At 39.7% G+C, this 18,616-nt stretch overlaps 1 protein-coding gene across 5 annotated transcripts in view; it reads right to left on the bottom strand.

Moving 5' to 3' along the window:
* dip2bb (disco-interacting protein 2 homolog Bb) overlaps positions 1-18,616 on the bottom strand; it is a 145,589-nt gene that overhangs the window by 44,820 nt on the left and 82,153 nt on the right. For 3 of the 5 annotated variants that reach the window (XM_057845156.1, XM_057845154.1, XM_057845158.1), the window contains exons 3-10: positions 17,889-18,041; positions 10,501-10,626; positions 10,086-10,415; positions 6,148-6,294; positions 5,966-5,983; positions 5,443-5,562; positions 3,424-3,621; positions 3,166-3,257 (exon numbers count right to left, since the gene is read on the bottom strand). In XM_057845156.1, the coding sequence (XP_057701139.1) occupies positions 3,166-3,257; positions 3,424-3,621; positions 5,443-5,562; positions 5,966-5,983; positions 6,148-6,294; positions 10,086-10,415; positions 10,501-10,626; positions 17,889-18,041 (1,184 nt within the window). The remainder of the gene's footprint in view (positions 1-3,165; positions 3,258-3,423; positions 3,622-5,442; positions 5,563-5,965; positions 5,984-6,147; positions 6,295-10,085; positions 10,416-10,500; positions 10,627-17,888; positions 18,042-18,616) is intronic. The other 2 variants (XM_057845157.1, XM_057845155.1) reach the window with 1 other exon arrangement.

An 18,616-nucleotide genomic window follows, 5' to 3' on the forward strand; every position in this document is an offset into this window, starting at 1 on the left:
CAAGAATACCTGACTGCTGCTGATACCCGCTACAAACTACGTCAACGTCGTTTTACTGGAGATAATAGATATCATATGTATATAGAAGTAGATGCAAAACGACAGACTCGACTGCGTCAGCAACAGTGAAGTATTGAAAACCAGATGCGTTAGTAAACAGCCGCCATCTTAAAGCAGGAGACTTCCCTAGTAGGCTGTTGTGAACCTTCCAAGCGAAGCTAATTAACTTTTTATCTAAAATACTCCTAAATCGGCAAAACAGTTTTAAAACTTTCACATGTCGAAAGTAGACAGAAGGGAAATTATGGAATAACGGGAGCAATTTTAACAACTTTAACAGTTGATTCGCAAAATTAAATGAATTGAATGTAGTTTAAAGCTGCTGATACAGAATGGGGACTTGAGTATTTTATTGACTGTTTTAAAATGTTAACTTGATACTGAAATAGTCGTTTATTTAAACCTGAGAGGCTTTTTATACAATTTTTGTAACTAATGCACGAAACATTAAAAGCATCTAATAGCTTGGGGGATTTGTGGGATTTTCCACTGAGGTTGTTGGTATGTTTTGCTTTTTTAAGACTGTTTACAATATTATTTGCATGTTTTACTGAGTATGCCATTTCTGTTTGTTATTTATAATGTTTTGTGTTTGTCACTGAATAAACAGGTCAGTTTCTTGTTACCAACCGTTGTGTGTTATTCAAACTCACCTAATTCAGCTGGCTAGTTGTTATCAAGAGTACTAAAACCTTTTTCAACATGAGTCTGACAACTAAGTAAGGAGGCTAAATAACTTTATAAACTTTAACACATGCTCAGATAGGTTGGTATTGGTATCGGCCAGTATCGGTATCGGATATCGGATATCGGAAGTGTAAAAACCTGGATCGGGACATCCCTAGTTAATAACGCCGTTATATTCTAACTCCAATATTAACAACACTGATTAGTAATTTTTTTTTGTGAGTCCGAATGTGAGTAACCACTGAGGATAACATAAGAATAGTCTGTAATGTCATTACACAAGAATTAGGGGGATCAAGACAAAAAAAAGGATACCCGCATTCGATTTGTTTGTCCGTCATTTTGTTAGTTAGCATTATGTCTAATGGCAAAATTAATTGGACATGAAGAATAGACAGACGGGAAGCTTTCCTCTGTCCAACACATTCACTCATCTTATGTCACGCTTATCTTCACGAGGGTCGCGGGGTGCTAGAGCCTATCCCAGGTGACTGCAGTAGGCAGGAAACACCCTTAATAGTTGCCAGCTAATTGCTGGCGCAAGGAGACAAACAACCAGTCACGCGCACACTCATACCTAGCGACAATTTAAAGTGGTCAATCAGCCTACCGTGTGTGTCTTTGGAATGCAGGGGGAGACCGGAGTACCAAGAGAAACTCAATATCGGCATGGAGAGGACATGTATACACCACACATGAAGTCCTAAACCCGGGATTAAATCTCTGATCTCAGAACTATGAGGCAGCCATGCTAGCCACTCATCCAATGTGCCGCCTCTCAGTCCAATATTTGTAGCAAAATTTGTAATAAAACACATGACGACATTCCACAAATTTTAAAGGGTACCACTGATAGAAAGATATATATTTCTTTAAAGATAAATGTTAGTACGAGTTATTATAATTTGGTATTAAAACCCCTCTTATGTTTTCGTTTGAATAAAAATTGCATAATTTTAAACCAAAAAATTAACTAGCAGCTCGCCATTGTTGTTGACGTCGCAGGGTGGTGACGTCACCTGGCCACGCTGACCGTACTTCCACAGTGTCACTCTTTAACTATGTAAGGTAGTGATTTAAATATGCCACAAGGTGTTAATGGCAAATTTTAAATTAATTAGAGATCAAGCCAATAAGTGCGTTTTGTCCCTTGACTGACGCCGCAGTTTTCTTTTTATTCCCTAGTGCGGGTCCATTGTGCTTTATGCTCAATTGTATGTTGTGTCGGCAAGACACCTAATAATGGCTCCCAGCATCATAGTTTGTATATTGTGACTAAATATCGCCATCTAGTGTATTTATTGAGCTAAACGAGTTGCTAAAATGTTTAGAGTTTAACCTCAGTCTGGTTAAGTTTTATGTGTATTTTGCGTAACTATTTTGATTGTGAATTCGTGAACGTCAGTTCGCTTTGTATTGTTGTTTAACTGTATAAGAGTAGAGCCTCATTAATACAGATTGAAGCACTTTTCTTTTTGTGAACATTATTTTTTGAGAGATATGAATATTATATTTGTTGTATATTCATTACATGATACTTATGTTCAATTGTATGTTGTGAAGGAGGAGTTGCCAAAGCTTATGCCAATAAACGGCACGACCCTAGCTACGAATCTCAACGCCTGTATCCACTCTCCTTTCTCTCTGCCTTACACCACATCACCCTAGATCTCAATGTGCAAAATGAGGCCTCATTATAATCTGTTGGGCAGAAAATGACACAAATACCCAGCAATCAAACTATGTTTAAAACATTTATTCATTCGTTTTCCGTGTCGCCAATTCACCGGGAAGCAAGCTACAGGAGCAACGTCTGATAAGTCTGAGAACACCGGCAGGATGATGATCGATCTGGACAACGCTTTTACGTGACAATAATAAGGAAAGACGTCATATGCAATAGTTTACTGCGAAGATCTGCAGACAGTTTTTGACATCAAACACTCTCCTGCTCTCTTCACTAGAACAGGAGAGTACTGTCACTAGCGAACTTGACACATGAACGCTACTAGTCCAATCCCGTCTTTCCTGTTCATTTTGCTTTTGCTGTCCTTCTCATTAATGTTCCACTCAGGTTCAAATTGAAAGGGCAGAACCGATGATATGTTTATGTAGTTAAAGAGCGACACAGTGGAATTCTAGCAGCGTACCCATGTGACGTCACCGCCCTGCGACGCCAACAACACTGACGACCTTTATCAAAACGAAAATATTACGAGATTTTAATATCAAATTATTATAACTCATACTAACATATATCTTATAAGAACTACATGTCTTTCTATCCGTGGTACCCCTTAAAGGAAAATGTAGTACTTGAGAAATCTGCTAACTAATAAACGAAAAACAAAAGGCAATCAATTAATACATCTATTCTATTGTGGATGTAAAGCTTGTGTGACTCTTTTGTGTTCTCACCCTGTCCCCAGGTTTAAGAATCTGCTCATTTTTGTTGCCCAACTTGTTTAGAAGAGTGTATGCAAGTTTCACACTGCGACTCCACAGCTTCCCTAAGTAACAGAGATGGAAAGCGTAAGGATTACATATTTAAATGCTGCCAAAGATAAATTATTCAACAACGGAGGCAAAATTAGCAGCCATAATTTTGGTGTATAAACTCAGTTTGTTGCATAGAATTATTGTCAATATTCTGATATTAATACTGATGGGTCTCACCATAAGTCAGCGTGTAGAGCGGTTTGCCTGTGATGTCGAGAGCTGTTAGGGCAGGACTTTTCCCCTGCGTGGCCCCCCATCTGGCCAATGCAGCCTGCAAGGCTGGGGGCCAGTTACTGACCACCCCCAAAGGCTCGCCCTTCACTGGGATGATCTGTCGGCCCTCTGGCTTGGGTGTGTTGGGGTCTGGCTGTGGGACTGAGTTCACCAGAATATCAAAGCAGCATTATTACACCACAAGTGCATTAAACAGTGGAACACATTTGAGAAAAAGCAGCAAAACAATGACAATTCAAATTGGAAAATCAACTTTTTTGCACATTTTTTTACAGGCATCAAGTGTGACAGCTGATCTACAGTGGTATGAAGAAGTATGTGAACTTTTTGGAATTTCTCACATTTCCGCATTAAATCACAATCAAATGTGATATAATCTTTGTCAATATCACACAGATGAAAACAGTGTTTGCTTTAACTAAAAACACGCAAACATTTATAGGTTTTCATATTTTAATGAGGATAGGATGCCAACAATGACAGAAGGGGGGACAATAAGTAAGTGAAGCCTCTGCTTAAGGAGACTTAAAGATCAATTGAAACCAATTTTTACCAAACAATTTAAGTCAGGTATGTTCCCAATCACTGCTGAGTGGTTTAAACCTACCCTGCCCACTATAAAACACACACACCTGGGAAGAATTGTCTTAATGGGAAGCATTGTCTGATGTGTATCATGGCTCAGTCTAAAGAGCTGTCTGAAGACCAGCGATCAAGGACTGTTGATTTGTATAAAGCTGGGAAAAGATACAAAACCATCTCCAAAAGTCTGGATGTTCATCAATCGACAGTCTGAGAAGTTGTCTTTAAATAAAGAGAGTTTGGCACTGTTGCTTCTCTCCCATCTTTGGTGGCCATCCACCAAAGATGACGCCAATAGTTTAGCGCAGAATACTGAGAGAGGTAAAAAAGAACCCTAGAGTGTCTGCTAAAGACTTACAGAAATCACTGGCACAGTCCAATATCTCTGTGCACACATCAACTATATGTAAAACTATGGCCAAAAATGGTGTTCATGGGAGGACTTCACGGAGGAAGCCACTGCTGTCTAAAAAAAACCATTGGTGCTCGTTTAATGTTCGCAAAAAAGAACTTGGACACTCAAAAGAAGTTTTGGCAAAACTGAATTGTTTGGGAGTAACACACAGCATCATGTGTGGGGGAAAAATGGAACAGCTCATCAACATCAACACCTCATCCTCACCGTGAAGCATGGTGAAGGGAGCATCTTGATTTGGGGCTTTTTCGCTACCTCGGGGCCTGGACAACTTGCAATCATTAATGGAAGAATGAATTCAAAAGTTTCAGGATGTCTGTCAGACAGTTGAAGCTAAAAAGACGATGGATGCTGCAACAAGATAATGATCCAAAACACAGAAGTAAACCAACTTCACTTCAATGGTTTCAGAAGAACAAAATACACGTTCTGGAGTGGCCAAGTCAAATTCCCGACTTCAACCCCATTAAAATGCTGTGGCATGACCTAAAGACAGTGATTCATGCCAGACATCCCAAAAATCTGACTGAACTACAGCAGTTTTGTAGAGAAGAATGAGCCAAGATTAGTCCTGATTGATGTGCCAAACTGATCTGCCGCTACAGGAAGTGTCTGGTTGAAGTTATTGCTGCCAAAGGGCGGGCCACAATATATTAAATGTGATGGTTCATTGACTTATTTTATTCCCTTCTGCCATTGTTTGCATACTATCTTCATTAAAATATGAAAACCTATAAATGTTTGGGTGTTTTAAGTTATAGCAAACACTGTGTTTTCATCTGTGTGATTTTGACAAAGATCATATCACATTTGATGGTGATTTTATGCAGAAATGTGAGAAATTCCAAAAGGTTCAGATATTTTTTCATACCACTGTCATGCTGTGTATCAATTGTTGTCAATGGGCATATCTACTCTTTTGTATGTGCATGTGTATGAAAGAATGAACAACTGTAGTGTCTCACCTTCTACTATCTCTTCCGAGTCGTCAGTGAAGAACTCACTAAGTGGGGGCCTCTTTGGTCTTTTCAGTGTGTTGAGAAGTTGCTGGATCTTAGTGGACACCCTGCTGTTCACTGGAACTCCTACAAGGCCAAGGGATAGAGGTGGTGGAGGGTTGGGTGAAATTGCAGGACATGGTCACACACACTCTTGTGCACACGTCGTGCACTAACCAATCTCTAGCTGTTTGTTTGAGAGTTGTATCATCTCATAGTCTGCTGCTCCTCAACCCGCAAAATTTGACTCATCTTACATTTGTCTTGAATTCATTGTTGTCAAGTTTGGGAATAAAAAGCAGCACACGTTGAGTGGGATCATCACAAGGAAAACAAGGTGAGAGTGGGGTCAAGAGTGTTTTTGGACGGGGACTGCATGTCCATCGTGTGTTTCAATTTCTATATGCGGTAAATACACACAATAGGGAGAAAACAGGTAAAAACAGCGAAGACAAGGCTGCGGACAATATACATGAATGGGTTTCCTTACTCTGGAGATTAATTCTTCCTATCAGCCAGTCAAAAACATGTGACAGGGCAGAAAAACAGTGAAAGCAGAAGAAAGCAGTACAGTCCAATTAATGGAACAGTCAGAATTCAATTGAGAGCGAGATTTAGAGGCAGGCTGACATATCGCAAACGCAAATAAAAAATCACAAGGTGGTCGATTACCGTCTGCAGTCTCCATCATGCTGGACCGGCTCTGTCCTCGATTCATACCACGGACCGTTGCGTTGGAGGGCAAGTCAACTCGGGGGCCTCTGGGTGGAAGTGCAACAGCGGTCACATCTGGAGGTGGGGCGCTGTTCTCAGGGGGAGCTGAATGTACAGTGACGAAGGAGACCCAAATTTCATAGAAGCTTTTAGAATTGCATATAAACTTGATAATTGTCTTTATGATGTCTGGTCTGAATTTAGTCACACTTAGTTACCGGATCTTTGACACATTTTTCAATTCAAATGTATTTTTAAAACGTAATTGAAAAAGATTTTTTCCGAAATACTCAGCCAAATTTACTTCACTTAATACGGTCACTGGAAGTGGGTGGTCTCAAACTACTATTTAAGGGGATTTAGAAACATATTTGGTAACATTTTATTACTATTTCATACCAATTAGTCAATTAATTGGTTAAGAAAAAGGTTGATTTGTTGCTTTATAAGAAGAATTTACAGAGGATGGGGGTGATTTGGTGTGAGGCAGGGGTCCATGTCATAAGCGATCTGCTGAGTTTTGGAGGAGCTGCAGTTTCTAGAGGGATTTGTTAGGTAGACCAAAAAAGAGTGACTTGCAATAGTCAATCCGGGAAGTGACTAGGCTGCAGATAAGGGTGGCACTAAAGAAAGAATGGCAGAGGCGAGCATTATTGCGTATGTAACCCACATGACAAAAGTGCACAAAAATTGTGTACTTCAATGTTTCATAAATTTCACATTTAATTAGAATTATTTTCATCAAGGTATTGAGAGGAAAAAAATATTGATTGCAAACAATAATTCAGCCTCTTAGTTGCTAATATGGCAGGAAGTCCTGCCCTCGTATGTTTCAGTAGGTAGCACGATGGGTTTTAGATCACAATTGAACTGCGACGCAGACAGACAGAGGGAACTGCCTAAAAGCTGAGTGAACACACAACCTGAAGAGCTTATCAACAGAAAAGAAAAAACATCAAAACCAACGCGTGGATTGACAAAATGAAGCCCAACTGTGTTCAAAACACGGTCGGAGCAATCGGTCAGTTTTTTTTTTTCTTAGAACTTGTTTCCACTGGTCTTTGCATCAGATTGGTCATTGGACCATCTGTCTGGACTTGGATGGCGAGCTACGGTAAGGTATTAGAAGCTCATAATTGTGCCACATTTTTTGGGGTTCAAGAGTTTGAAATTTAGAAATTCCAATTTGACTGAATGGTACTTCATAAACATTTTAACTTGGAAGGGTGCACCCAAAACCAAATAATATTGAGTTGATTATTGGCCAAATTTAATACCCAGTTTGTGTATATATGCTAAATCTTTTTTTTTTTTTTTTTTTTTAATTAATTATTTATTTATTTATTTATTTATTTATTTTATATGTATAAAAGTTATTTTTTTCCACACTAAAGCTGGCAATATAAAACACTTTTGTTGTCCGTCTCAATTTATACACTCCACTGAGCTCACGCAGGCGAACCTACTAATCCTTAATTCTTTTATAATTTTTTGCGAAAACACAACAAAACTTACACGTAGATTAAATTTGGCTGATCGGGTGATATCATTATTATGAGAGCGTAAGGAGAGTGTGCCATTGGGTATAACCCAGACTCTTAACCAGAGGGGAGGGCGAGATCAATACATTGTTGATGGAAAGAGAAATTATTACAATTCGTGAGCGTGAAGAGGGTTCCAAGTAGAATGTCTGTTTGACAGCTATCAAGGTGAAGGAAATTTGATGAGATCCATGAATTGATTTCTTGTAAGCAGAGGGTGAGAGAGGATGATGCAAGAAGGTATGATGGTTTTGAAGAAATGTATTGCTGGGTGAAGGCCACGTAATAGTGATAATAGATTTTAAGTTTACGGGAAATTGAACCGAGGGAGAGAATACAGTAGTTGATAAAAAAAAAGTGTGGCCCCAGTATATAGCCCTAGGGCACACCGACAGAGACAGAGAGTTTTTGATTAGTGAGAACCGAATTTTAAAAATTGTGTGTGGCCAAACAGATGGGGGGTGAACCATTTTTCAAGAGTGTGGGTGATACCGATAGAAAAAAATCATGTCAAGAAGAATGATGTGAGAGATGGTGTCAAATGTAGAAGGGAAGATGAGAAGAATGAGAATTGCGAGCAAACCAGAAGCTACAAGAGGTCGTTAGTGATTTTGAGTGGGGCTGTTTCAGGCGGCAGAAACTGGAATTAACCTGTTCATAGATACTATGGATGAGATGTTTGGGGAGTTGAGAGGGACGCAACAAACAAACTTTTCTATAATTTTGGAGATGAAGGGTAAATTGGAGATGGGGCAAAGTTTGTGAAATTGGTGGAGTCGAAGCCAGGTTTCTGAAGAATGTGTGCGATGGTGGCAATTTGAAGAGACGGAGGGACTTTACCAGACATGAGAGAAGAATGAATTATGTTAGTGATGAGGGGAGCAACTGAGGGAAGGCATGTTTTAATGACAACTGTGGAAAGTGGATCAAGGTGACATGAAGTGGGTTTGGATTTTAATTACCGTAATTTCCGGACTACAAGCCGCTACTTTTTTCCTTCATTTTGGGTCCTGCGGCGTGTGCAATGATGCGGCCAATTTGTGCATTTTTCTGATGGCCGCCAGGGGCGCTCGAGCATGGAATGTGGCAGTGAGACACGTGGAATATACAGTACTGTGCAAAAGTTTTAGGCAGGACACCTGCCTAAAACTTTTGCACAGTACTGTATATATATATTTTTTAATTATTAAATTTATTAGGATAATGGAAGCTTCCACTTGGGGAAAATATATACATACAGTATATCCTGTATATACATAATATAATAAAAATATACAGTACTGTGCAAAGGTTTTAGGCAGGTGTCCTGCCTAGAACTTTTGCACAGTACTGTATGTGTCGAGGAAGACGCTAGTTTGCACTATTACTGGTGGTTTAACTTTGTGCGTTGTGCATGAATAGAGGTGGCGGACCCTCGTCTTTGAGCATGAGTAGAATTGGCAGACCTGCATCATGGAAAATGCTAGAAGAAATTAAATTGGCCATCCGAGTTGTATGGGAAGCTTTGATGACGAGCGGCGAGAGATCGTTTGCCAAGACTCACCGCATGCGAAGAGCAGCTTTTGCATAAGTATGCCGGGGGAGCCAGGCAGCGTGAAGCGGTGTGTAAGAAATCCGCCATCACCAATGGATTTCGAAGGGCCAGTCTGCTGCGTCACGAGGACGATGGCACGGGCTCATGAGTGAATTTGCCTCATTATGGGAGGCATTGAGGGGAGACTGAGTAGGTGCGTGGCGAAGTGTATCTGAGCGTCTTCATATCCGACACTGAGGGTGAAGACTTCCATGGTTTGAGTGCACAGGAGGAAGATGAAAATTGCTAACAAAGACTTTTATGTTTTTAATAACCAGCCCAGTTAGTGCTGTCCCGCCATGCTGATACTATTTAACTTCCGTGCCGCTGCTATATAACTGCCGTGTTTGCCGGCGCATTTTGGAACGAAAAGTTAAGGTGTGTTATTAAAATTTTGAAAAAACTATTTCTTTGTCAATGTCTCTTGTTATTAAGTGGGCACACGCGGCTTATAGGCAGGAGAGGCTTATGTACGTATGTACAAAATGTTTTTTCCTTTAAAAATGTACTGGGTGAGGCTTGTACCCAATAGTCCAGAAATTACGGTATGAGGTTGCTAATGCCTTGGACTGAAGGGAGAGTAAAACTGGAGAGAGGTGTTTTAAGGGGAACATGCAGCCAATGAGTGCCTGATAAAGGGTTACATTACAGGACTACATTTTCAATGTTCACAAATATACCAACAATAAAATATTAAACATCATACACTACACTGCATGCCCTCACGTAGTCAAGACTATTTTGTCAAATGTGGAAATGTTCAGCTAGACACACTGTCTCACCAATGCGACTGTGGGCCATCATGTCGGTGATGGCTGCAGCGTGTGGCGGCGGCGGCGGCTCGTGTGGCGGCTGCTGGTGCGGCTGGTATTGAGGCTTGTACAGAGGTTGGTACTGAGGCTTGTACTGAGGCTGAGGCTGGTTGTGATGCTGCGGCTTGGGCTCTCCATGGGACATGGTGGATGAGGCCGATGAGGATGTGGACGAGCCCTGGGCCGAGCGGTTGATCCAACAGTCGGGGCTCTGCTGGTTGGGATTGAGACAAGGGGCGGGGATGACCACTGACGACTGCCTGCGCACTGAAGTTTCGTCCTCAGAGGCCGATGAGGAGTCTTTAGGGAAATGGAGTGGTTTTAGATTTTTTTTAAAATCGAGTTTAAAGTGTGAATTCAAGCTTTCATTGCCCTCTTCTCCTACCTGGTGGTGTGCGTGTTTCAATGGGGGACGGCACATAGGTTGAACGTCGTTTCGTAGGCATGGGAAGCGCCATTTTTTCTTCTTTATGTTTAGCCAGAGCAGCTTGTACTGCTTCAGAGTGAATATCTGAAAAGACATAATTAAAAAACACATGAATAGACGCTAAACTACTACTATTGGATTATAGTCAAAATTTCTAATTGTTCTAAAGCACATTTCAAACAATTTAAAGTGCTTTAAAATGAAGACATAAAAGATTAAACACAATTCGTCTTGCATTTTTACATTTCACTATGAGCACATTCACATATTTGCTAAAGTTTTTTAACCTTTCCGCCATTATTTCCTGAAAAAAGACATTTGCTGTTTTTGTGCTCTGGTGTAATCCACTTAGTGCCTGAAGTGGTGTTTTGCCCCTGTCTTGCAACTAGAGCTGGGAATCTTTGGGCACCTAACGATTCGATTACGATTACGATTCAGAGGCTCCGATTCGATTATAAAACGATTATTGATGCACCCCCTTCCTTTTTTAATGTTTTGTACATTAGTTCCAAAATTGTTCAAAAATACTCTCAGGCTAAACCACACTACTATTTCAGTATCAAGTTAACATATAGCAGTAAACAAATATACAAAAATAACATTAAATAAAAAACTCCAGTCCCCATTCTGTATCAGCAGCTTTAAACTACATTCAATTAATTTAATGTTGTGAATCAACCATTAAATTTGTTAAAATTGCTCCCGTTATTCCATAATTTCCCTTTTGTCTACTTTCGACATGTGAAAGTTTTAAAACTATTTTAAAGATAGATTCAAGTCAATATTTTACCGATTTAGGAGTATTTTAGATAAAAAGTTAATTAGGTTTGTTTGGAAGGTTCGCTACAGCAGCCTTGCAGGGAAGTGTACTGCTTTAAGATGGCGGCCGTTTATAACGCCCTCATCTAGCTTTTTGTAGATGTGCTGCTAACACTACCAAATCTAAATTGCATCTAGTCCTATATAAATGATATCCACCGTAACATTATATGGATGTACTTTGGAGCAGCTTTTCGGCAGCAGTCAGGTATGTTGTTGTGTTTTTTTATCTCGTTGCATGAGTTGAGCGAGAGCCGTGAGTTGAGCATTGGCATTACCCGAGGGACCGGGTAATGGGAAGCATGATGTTTAGCTACTCTCGCTCTGTTCCGTCCCGAAGACCGCGCGGCGCGCTGAGTGTTGTGTACTTCTGCTTTACTTCGCATATTTCAATAATCGGAATTTGGATGTTTGTGAATCGTTCTCGAATCTTCCACGGCCGAATCGCGAATAATCTAAGAATCGGAAATTTTGCACACCTCTACTTGCAACATCCCTAAACCTTTCTAAGAGATGTCAGTTACTTGTAGTCTTCCGCTACTCGTGGCAGGCATCATATCCCAGGAATAACTGTATATGATATAAGGCAGCCAAACGCTAAGAGCGATGCAGCACGCCCCTATTAACTTGAATGAATGTACAGATTTTGAACTTTTCTATTTTATTGGCATCCGCACATGTGAAATTAAAAATATGGCTAGGTATTTTTGTGTATTGTATGTGGCGGAAAACACAGACAAGGCTGAAAAAGCCGTTTCTGCTCTTGCACCCCTCTTTAAAATAAACTGCTGTATTTTAAGCCAAACGAACTGTTGTGTTTGATAAAACAATATGTCTATATTGCTGCCATAGCAGTTTCATGGCAAATTAAGCCCCCAAACTATTTTTATTTGTCCGTTTTACACTGGAGAACCCCGTTTACAGACACCGTGCAACCGCTTTTGTTTCAACCCAGCCATAAATAGAAGGTAAGTAATTATGTTCATGATTCGAAATGTCTGTCATTTTTAGCTTGGAATCATTAATTGATGTTGAATATTCAAAGAAAAAAAAACGTAAAAAAATATTCACTCGTATATTTTAAACTTTTAAACAAATTATGTCACAATGAAAAAAATAGTGTTTGTAAATAGGTCACGGATGTCTACCTCATAACTCTCGGCTTAATTGTATTTTTGTTATTGTCACATTTTCCTCAATATCTTAGATGGTAAATAATCGATCCAAACCAACAAAAGTTGAAATAAAAAATAAATAAATAAATAAATAAAGTAAAAGGGTAAATATATTAAAAAGAAAATCTTGACCACTCCTTGATGTCTGCGATTTCTGCATCACGACCCTTGTTATATTACCATGTTTCACCCATAAAATCCCCCAAAAGTCCGGGTGTGGCCATTCACAGCTGTGTCTTGACATTTGGTGATACATGGAACACAGAGTTTTTGGATCGAAACAATGTAAGTACGTGATAATATCTCGTCAAAATCATGGTGTCTTTAATCATGCTCTCTCATGCCTGACCTCCAGTTAGTGTTTGGGGGCTTAATTTTTTTTTTAAATGCCCTCCTGTTCAAAATGTTTCTTCCCCAGAAAATTGAGATTTCAAGCTTTCCAATGATGTATCACACATGCATATACGACAGCTTTGAAATTAGGCCAAATTGGGGGTCTCAGAGCGGAACTTCAAGTCACCTGAGTGTTTTCCGCCATGTACAATTTATATAGTGTATTTGTATGGCTTTGTGGCAGCTGGAAATTATTTGCCATCATCACTGCCTTTTACAGAGCTGAGTGGCTGGGTACCAACAATGAAGTGGGCAGGTACTTAAAAAAAAAAAAAAGTTGCTTTTCCAGTGGCAACATTGCAAAATTGAGATCCTCTTGTTTGGCAAGCACTTTGTCTTTGGAAGGTTATGCAATCAATCGACAAATCACAAAAATGATGTTGAACTTAAACCAGGACAGAGAGCATTAAAACAGATTCCAAATTTGTTGGCAATTAGTGTAAATGTCCTTAAACAAAGTGTTTTTGGAATTTTACTCAGAGACAAAATAAAGCAAACTGGTTTAAAAAAACAAAAACAAAAAAAGAGCTTTGTACAGTGGGGCAAATAAGTATTTAGTCAACCACTAATTGTGCAAGTTCTCCCACTTGAAAATATTAGAGAGGCCTGTAATTGTCAACATAGGTAAACCTCAACCATGAGAGACAGAATGTGGAGAGAAAAAAAACAAAACAAAAAACAGAAAATCACATTGTTTGATTTTTAAAGAATTTATTTGCAAATCATGGTGGAAAATAAGCATTTGGTCAATACCAAAAGTTCAACTCAATAATTTGTTATGTACACTTTGTTGGCAATAATGGAGGCCAAACGTCTTCTGTAACTCTTCACAAACTTTTAACATACTGTTGCTGGTATTTTGGCCCATTCCTCCATGCAGATCTCCTCTAGAGCAGTGATGTTTTGGGGCTGTCGTTGGGCGACACGGACTTTCAACTCCCTCCACAGATTTTCTATGGGGTTGAGATCTGGAGACAGGCTAGGCCACTCCAGGACCTTGAAATGCTTCTTACGAAGCCACTCCTTTGTTGCCCTGGCTGTGTGTTTGGGATCATTGTCATGCTGAAAGACCCAGCCACGTCTCATCTTCAATGCCCTTGCTGATGGAAGGAGATTTTCACTCAAAATCTCTCGATACATGACCCCATTCATTCTTTCCTTTACACAGATCAGTCGTCCTGGTCCCTTTGCAGAAAAACAGTCCCAAAGCATCATGTTTCCACCCTCATGCTTCACAGTGGGTATGGTGTTCTTCGGATGCAATTCAGTATTTTTTCTCCTCGAAACACGAGAACCTGTGTTTCTACCAAAAAGTTCTATTTTGGTTTCATCTGACCATAACACATTCTCCCAGTCCTCTTCTGGATCATCCAAATGCTCTCTAGTGAACCGCAAACAGGCCTGGACGTGTACTGGCTTCTGCAGGGGGACACGTCTGGCAGTGCAGGATTTGAGTCCCTAGCCGCGCATTGTGTTACTGATAGTAGCCTTTGTTACTGTGGTCCCAGCTCTCTGTAGGTCATTCACTAGGTCCCCCCGTGTGGTTCTGGGATTTTTGCCCACTGTTCTTGTCATCATTTTGACGCCACGGGTTGAGATCTTGCATGGAGCCCCAGATCGAGGGAGATTATCAGTGGTCTTGAATGTCTTCCATTTTCTAACAATTGCTCTCACGGTTGATTTCTTTACACCAAGCATTTTTCCTATTGCAGATTCAGTCTTCCCAGCCTGGTGCAGGTCTACAATTTTGTCTCCGGTGTCCATCGACAGCTCTTTGGTCTTGGCCATAGTGGAGTTTGGATAGTGAATGACTGAGGTTGTGGACAGGTGTCTTTTATACCGATAATGAGTTAAAACAGGTGCCATTAATACAGGTAACGAGTGGAGCCTTGTTAGACCTTGTTAGAAGAAGTTAGACCTCTTTGACAGCCAGAAATCTTGCTTGTTTGTAGGTGACCAAATATTTATTTTCCACTCTAATTTCGAAATAAATTCTTTAAAAATCAAACATCGTGATTTTCGTTTTTTTCCCCCCCAGATTCTGTCTCTCATGGTTGAGGTTTACCCATGTTGACAATTACAGGCCTCTCTAATCTTTTCAAGAAGGAGAACTTGCACGATTGGTGGTTGACTAAATACTTATTTACCCCACTGTAACTGCGACAACATCTCAAAATGTATGAAAATATTTTAGTTTTGTTAAATTGTTAGTTGGAAGGAACGAACGAAAGGCTGTGTTTTCTGGCTGAAAGTGTGATAACAACAAGAGGAGGCTAACTGTTCATTAACCCACGCACATAATTGCAGATGCTTTCACTTGAAGACACCCACAGGCACATTAGAAGGACTTACATGAGCAGCCACGCATTCACATGGTGCATGGAAGCAACCCACTTGGTGACGCAGAGCATCAACTGACTTCATTCAGGCATCAAAAGATAAAAACAAAGTGCAGCTCAGCTTGAGCATTACAATTACATAACTACAGATCATCTGCACACATTTGAGGCTGCTACGTGAGCGAGGATGACTCCCGACACATCTGTGAAGTTAAATATAACATCTTCATAGTGATAGCTTGGTAAAGGATCCTTACTTGTTTTGCTTCATTAAAGCTGAGTCACTACTATCTGGTCCCTTACAAACACTATTTTTTGCTTTTATACCATCTGGACACAAATAATTTCCCAAAAGGATATTTCAACTCCTTTGATATCCATTTTAAATACTTGGAGAGCATGTTTTCAGTAAATCTTACAATAACAATCACTCTGGCTTTTTATGCCCCAATGGGAGTTAATAAATACTTTAATACCCATTGCTTCTGAATAAAAAGAGTCAGTATGGTATCTGAAATGTCTTTTTGTCCACAGGAGAGTGTGATGTGAAGAGAAAGAACAAGAAAGCTATGAGGTGGGTCTCAGTCTGGAGGGATTGAATTCTACAGTCTCACATCTTCTATCTGCACACCACTGCTTTGCCATCTTTTCCCCACTAGATCAACATTCCTGCTTTCTGCACAAGACCTCCTCCTACATAGCCAGAAGTGATGTCAGTTTGCAAAGGGGGTCCCCAGTGAGTAACGTCACCAGTTGTGAGTAGGGATGGGAATCGAAATACGATTCCAATTCCGAACCGGTTCCTTGTGTTTTGAGGCCTCGACATCACAATGAAAAAGCCTGAACGATCCCTTTAACGATTCCTAAAGACGCATATTGCGTCGTGACGTGTCTTGTTGTCCAGAAGCATCAAACTAGCATGGCGCCAAGAACCACCCGCTCCAAAGTTTGGCTACACTTCACCAGGAAAGAGGGTGAAAATGAAAGGTTAAGATGGTTTAGCACAAGCATTGCATAACAACAAACAAACTAAACATAACAATGACAGCACGTAGGTTTAAACGCTCAAAAGTGTGTCTTCACTTCACGAGGAAAAATTACAACAAAACGACTTGCAGTCTTGCAAGGTGGAGATGACTGCATCGGGAGGGAACAGACTGCACTGTCCTCACCGAGTAGCTATACAGCTAGCTAAACTCCAAAATGACGATACAGAAGACGTTGGTATAATTTGCTGACTTTATTCAACCATCACTTAAAGAGTGAAACTAAAAATAGAAATGAAACAAATCAATTTCGTCCCCAATAACAAACAGGTTTGCATCAACGTAAATCAGCGATGATTAGCTGCTAATACAGTGATAACAATACGGTTAGCATGCGTTCGCTAGCATTTGCACATCGTTCAAACCACTACACAACTGGATTTAAGTGTCTGATCGCGAGTGGAAACACACAACAACAACACAAAAGATGATACACACAGGCGTTGCCTCTGTAGATATTTTACAAACATTAACAAAGAACGTAGGCTCGTAGCAGGGTTTCCTCTCTCTCACTAACTCGCTCACTCGCTTGGATGCAGCATTTCTTCTTCACGTGAGTGCGTTCTTCTTTGCGTGAGGAAGCGCAAGGGCGACCCCACTTGAGCGTGAAAGCGCCATAAAAACTAAAATGTATTCATTTCAATATACTGGTAAATAATACACTTTAACATGGGTCCCCAAACTACGGCCCGCCCCCACATTTGGTCCGGCTCCTGAACAATACCAGAGAGCATTTTGATTTTTTTTTTTTTTTCCTTAATAGTGTTATTTATTTTCTGGCCTTTTTCTGTGAAGAACTCAGAGAGGGTTATTTGGTTATTATCTATTTGATTAATAGTGTTATTATTATTTATTATTATTATATTATTATTTTTATTTTATTTACTTTTGTTCCGTGAAGAATCCAGAAAGGGTTATTTGATTGTGGCTTTCTGAAAAACAATATTTTTTTTACATTTCGGCAGTCCTGCAATCGTCACACTTTTTCTTTGTTCTGTTCGAATTGACCCCGGCCCCTCATCAGTTAAAAGTTATGTGGCCCTCACAGGAAAAAGTTTGGGGATCCATCCTTTAACACATATTGCCAACGGCAGAACAACGACCTATATGCCAATATATACCAATATTTTTTATTCCTATTAGAAAAATGTTTCAGTAAAATGTTACACATTATTGTGCATTTGCCACTTATTGCCACAGTTAATATTGAGGCTTTGGGCCTCTTTTGACCTCGTTGTGAGTTTGTAAGGTTGTGACTTCTGATTAAACACACTCGATGCCAGTCAAAACGTTTGTTCTTCTTTTCCCGCAAATTAGAATCGATAAAGAATCGAATCGTTAAGCAATATCGATAATGGAATCGGAACCGTAAAAATCCTATCAATTCCCATCCCTAGTTGTGAGGTTATCTTAGAGGAAAACATCATTGTTCTTATCCTAAATTCTAAGTTAATTAAACATCACACACATACTGTAATTTCACACCAACAAAAAAATAAATAAATAAATCTGAGGTAAACAGTGATGTTATTGATTCTTGCACAATCTGGAAATGATTATGTAACATTCTGGACCTGATCTGTAGCGGTCATCCCTGGTTCCACCGTTGCGATGCGTCCTACGAGAGCGTCGTTCTCGGTAACGGGATGAGCTAGAGGGGGGAGGCCCATGGGTGGTAGAGGAACTGGGAGCGGGCGGCTGTACATTATTCCTCTGGGGTGGTGCCACTGTCAGGAAAACAAAATATAATATTAATAATATACAGTGAGGAGCAGAAGTATTTGCACCCCTTGTGATTTTGCAAGTTCACCCATTTTGAATATAGGTAGAGGTATAAAATTTCAATCAAAGATGCATTTCCACTCATAGTGACATAATCTAAAAAAAAAAAATAAAAAAAAATCTGGATCTCATATTGTATGATTTTTCAATAATTTATTTGTAATTTACTGGGGTTCATAAGTATTTATACCCCTGAGAAAATCTGTGCTAATATTTACAGTCCCTGACAAAAGTCTTGTCGCTTATCCATTTTGTAGAAACAGTTGATAATAACCTGACTTTTAATTATTCAATTGGTTTCAGAAATAGCTCATATGAAGGTTAATACCCTCCCAAATGATGTTGAATGTACAAAAATATATTTGTTTCAATGAAAAAAGATTTATCATTTAACGAAGACATAAAGGTCCAATTTTGGTAAGACAAAAGTTTTGTTGCCTATAAACAGTAGTGAGAAAATTGAACAAAAAATGTACTTCAAATACAAAAATATGTTACATGACATAAGGGAACTGAGTAG

This window comes from Corythoichthys intestinalis, chromosome 9 (genome assembly GCF_030265065.1).
Source record: "Corythoichthys intestinalis isolate RoL2023-P3 chromosome 9, ASM3026506v1, whole genome shotgun sequence".
NCBI classification, from domain to species: domain Eukaryota; kingdom Metazoa; phylum Chordata; class Actinopteri; order Syngnathiformes; family Syngnathidae; genus Corythoichthys; species Corythoichthys intestinalis.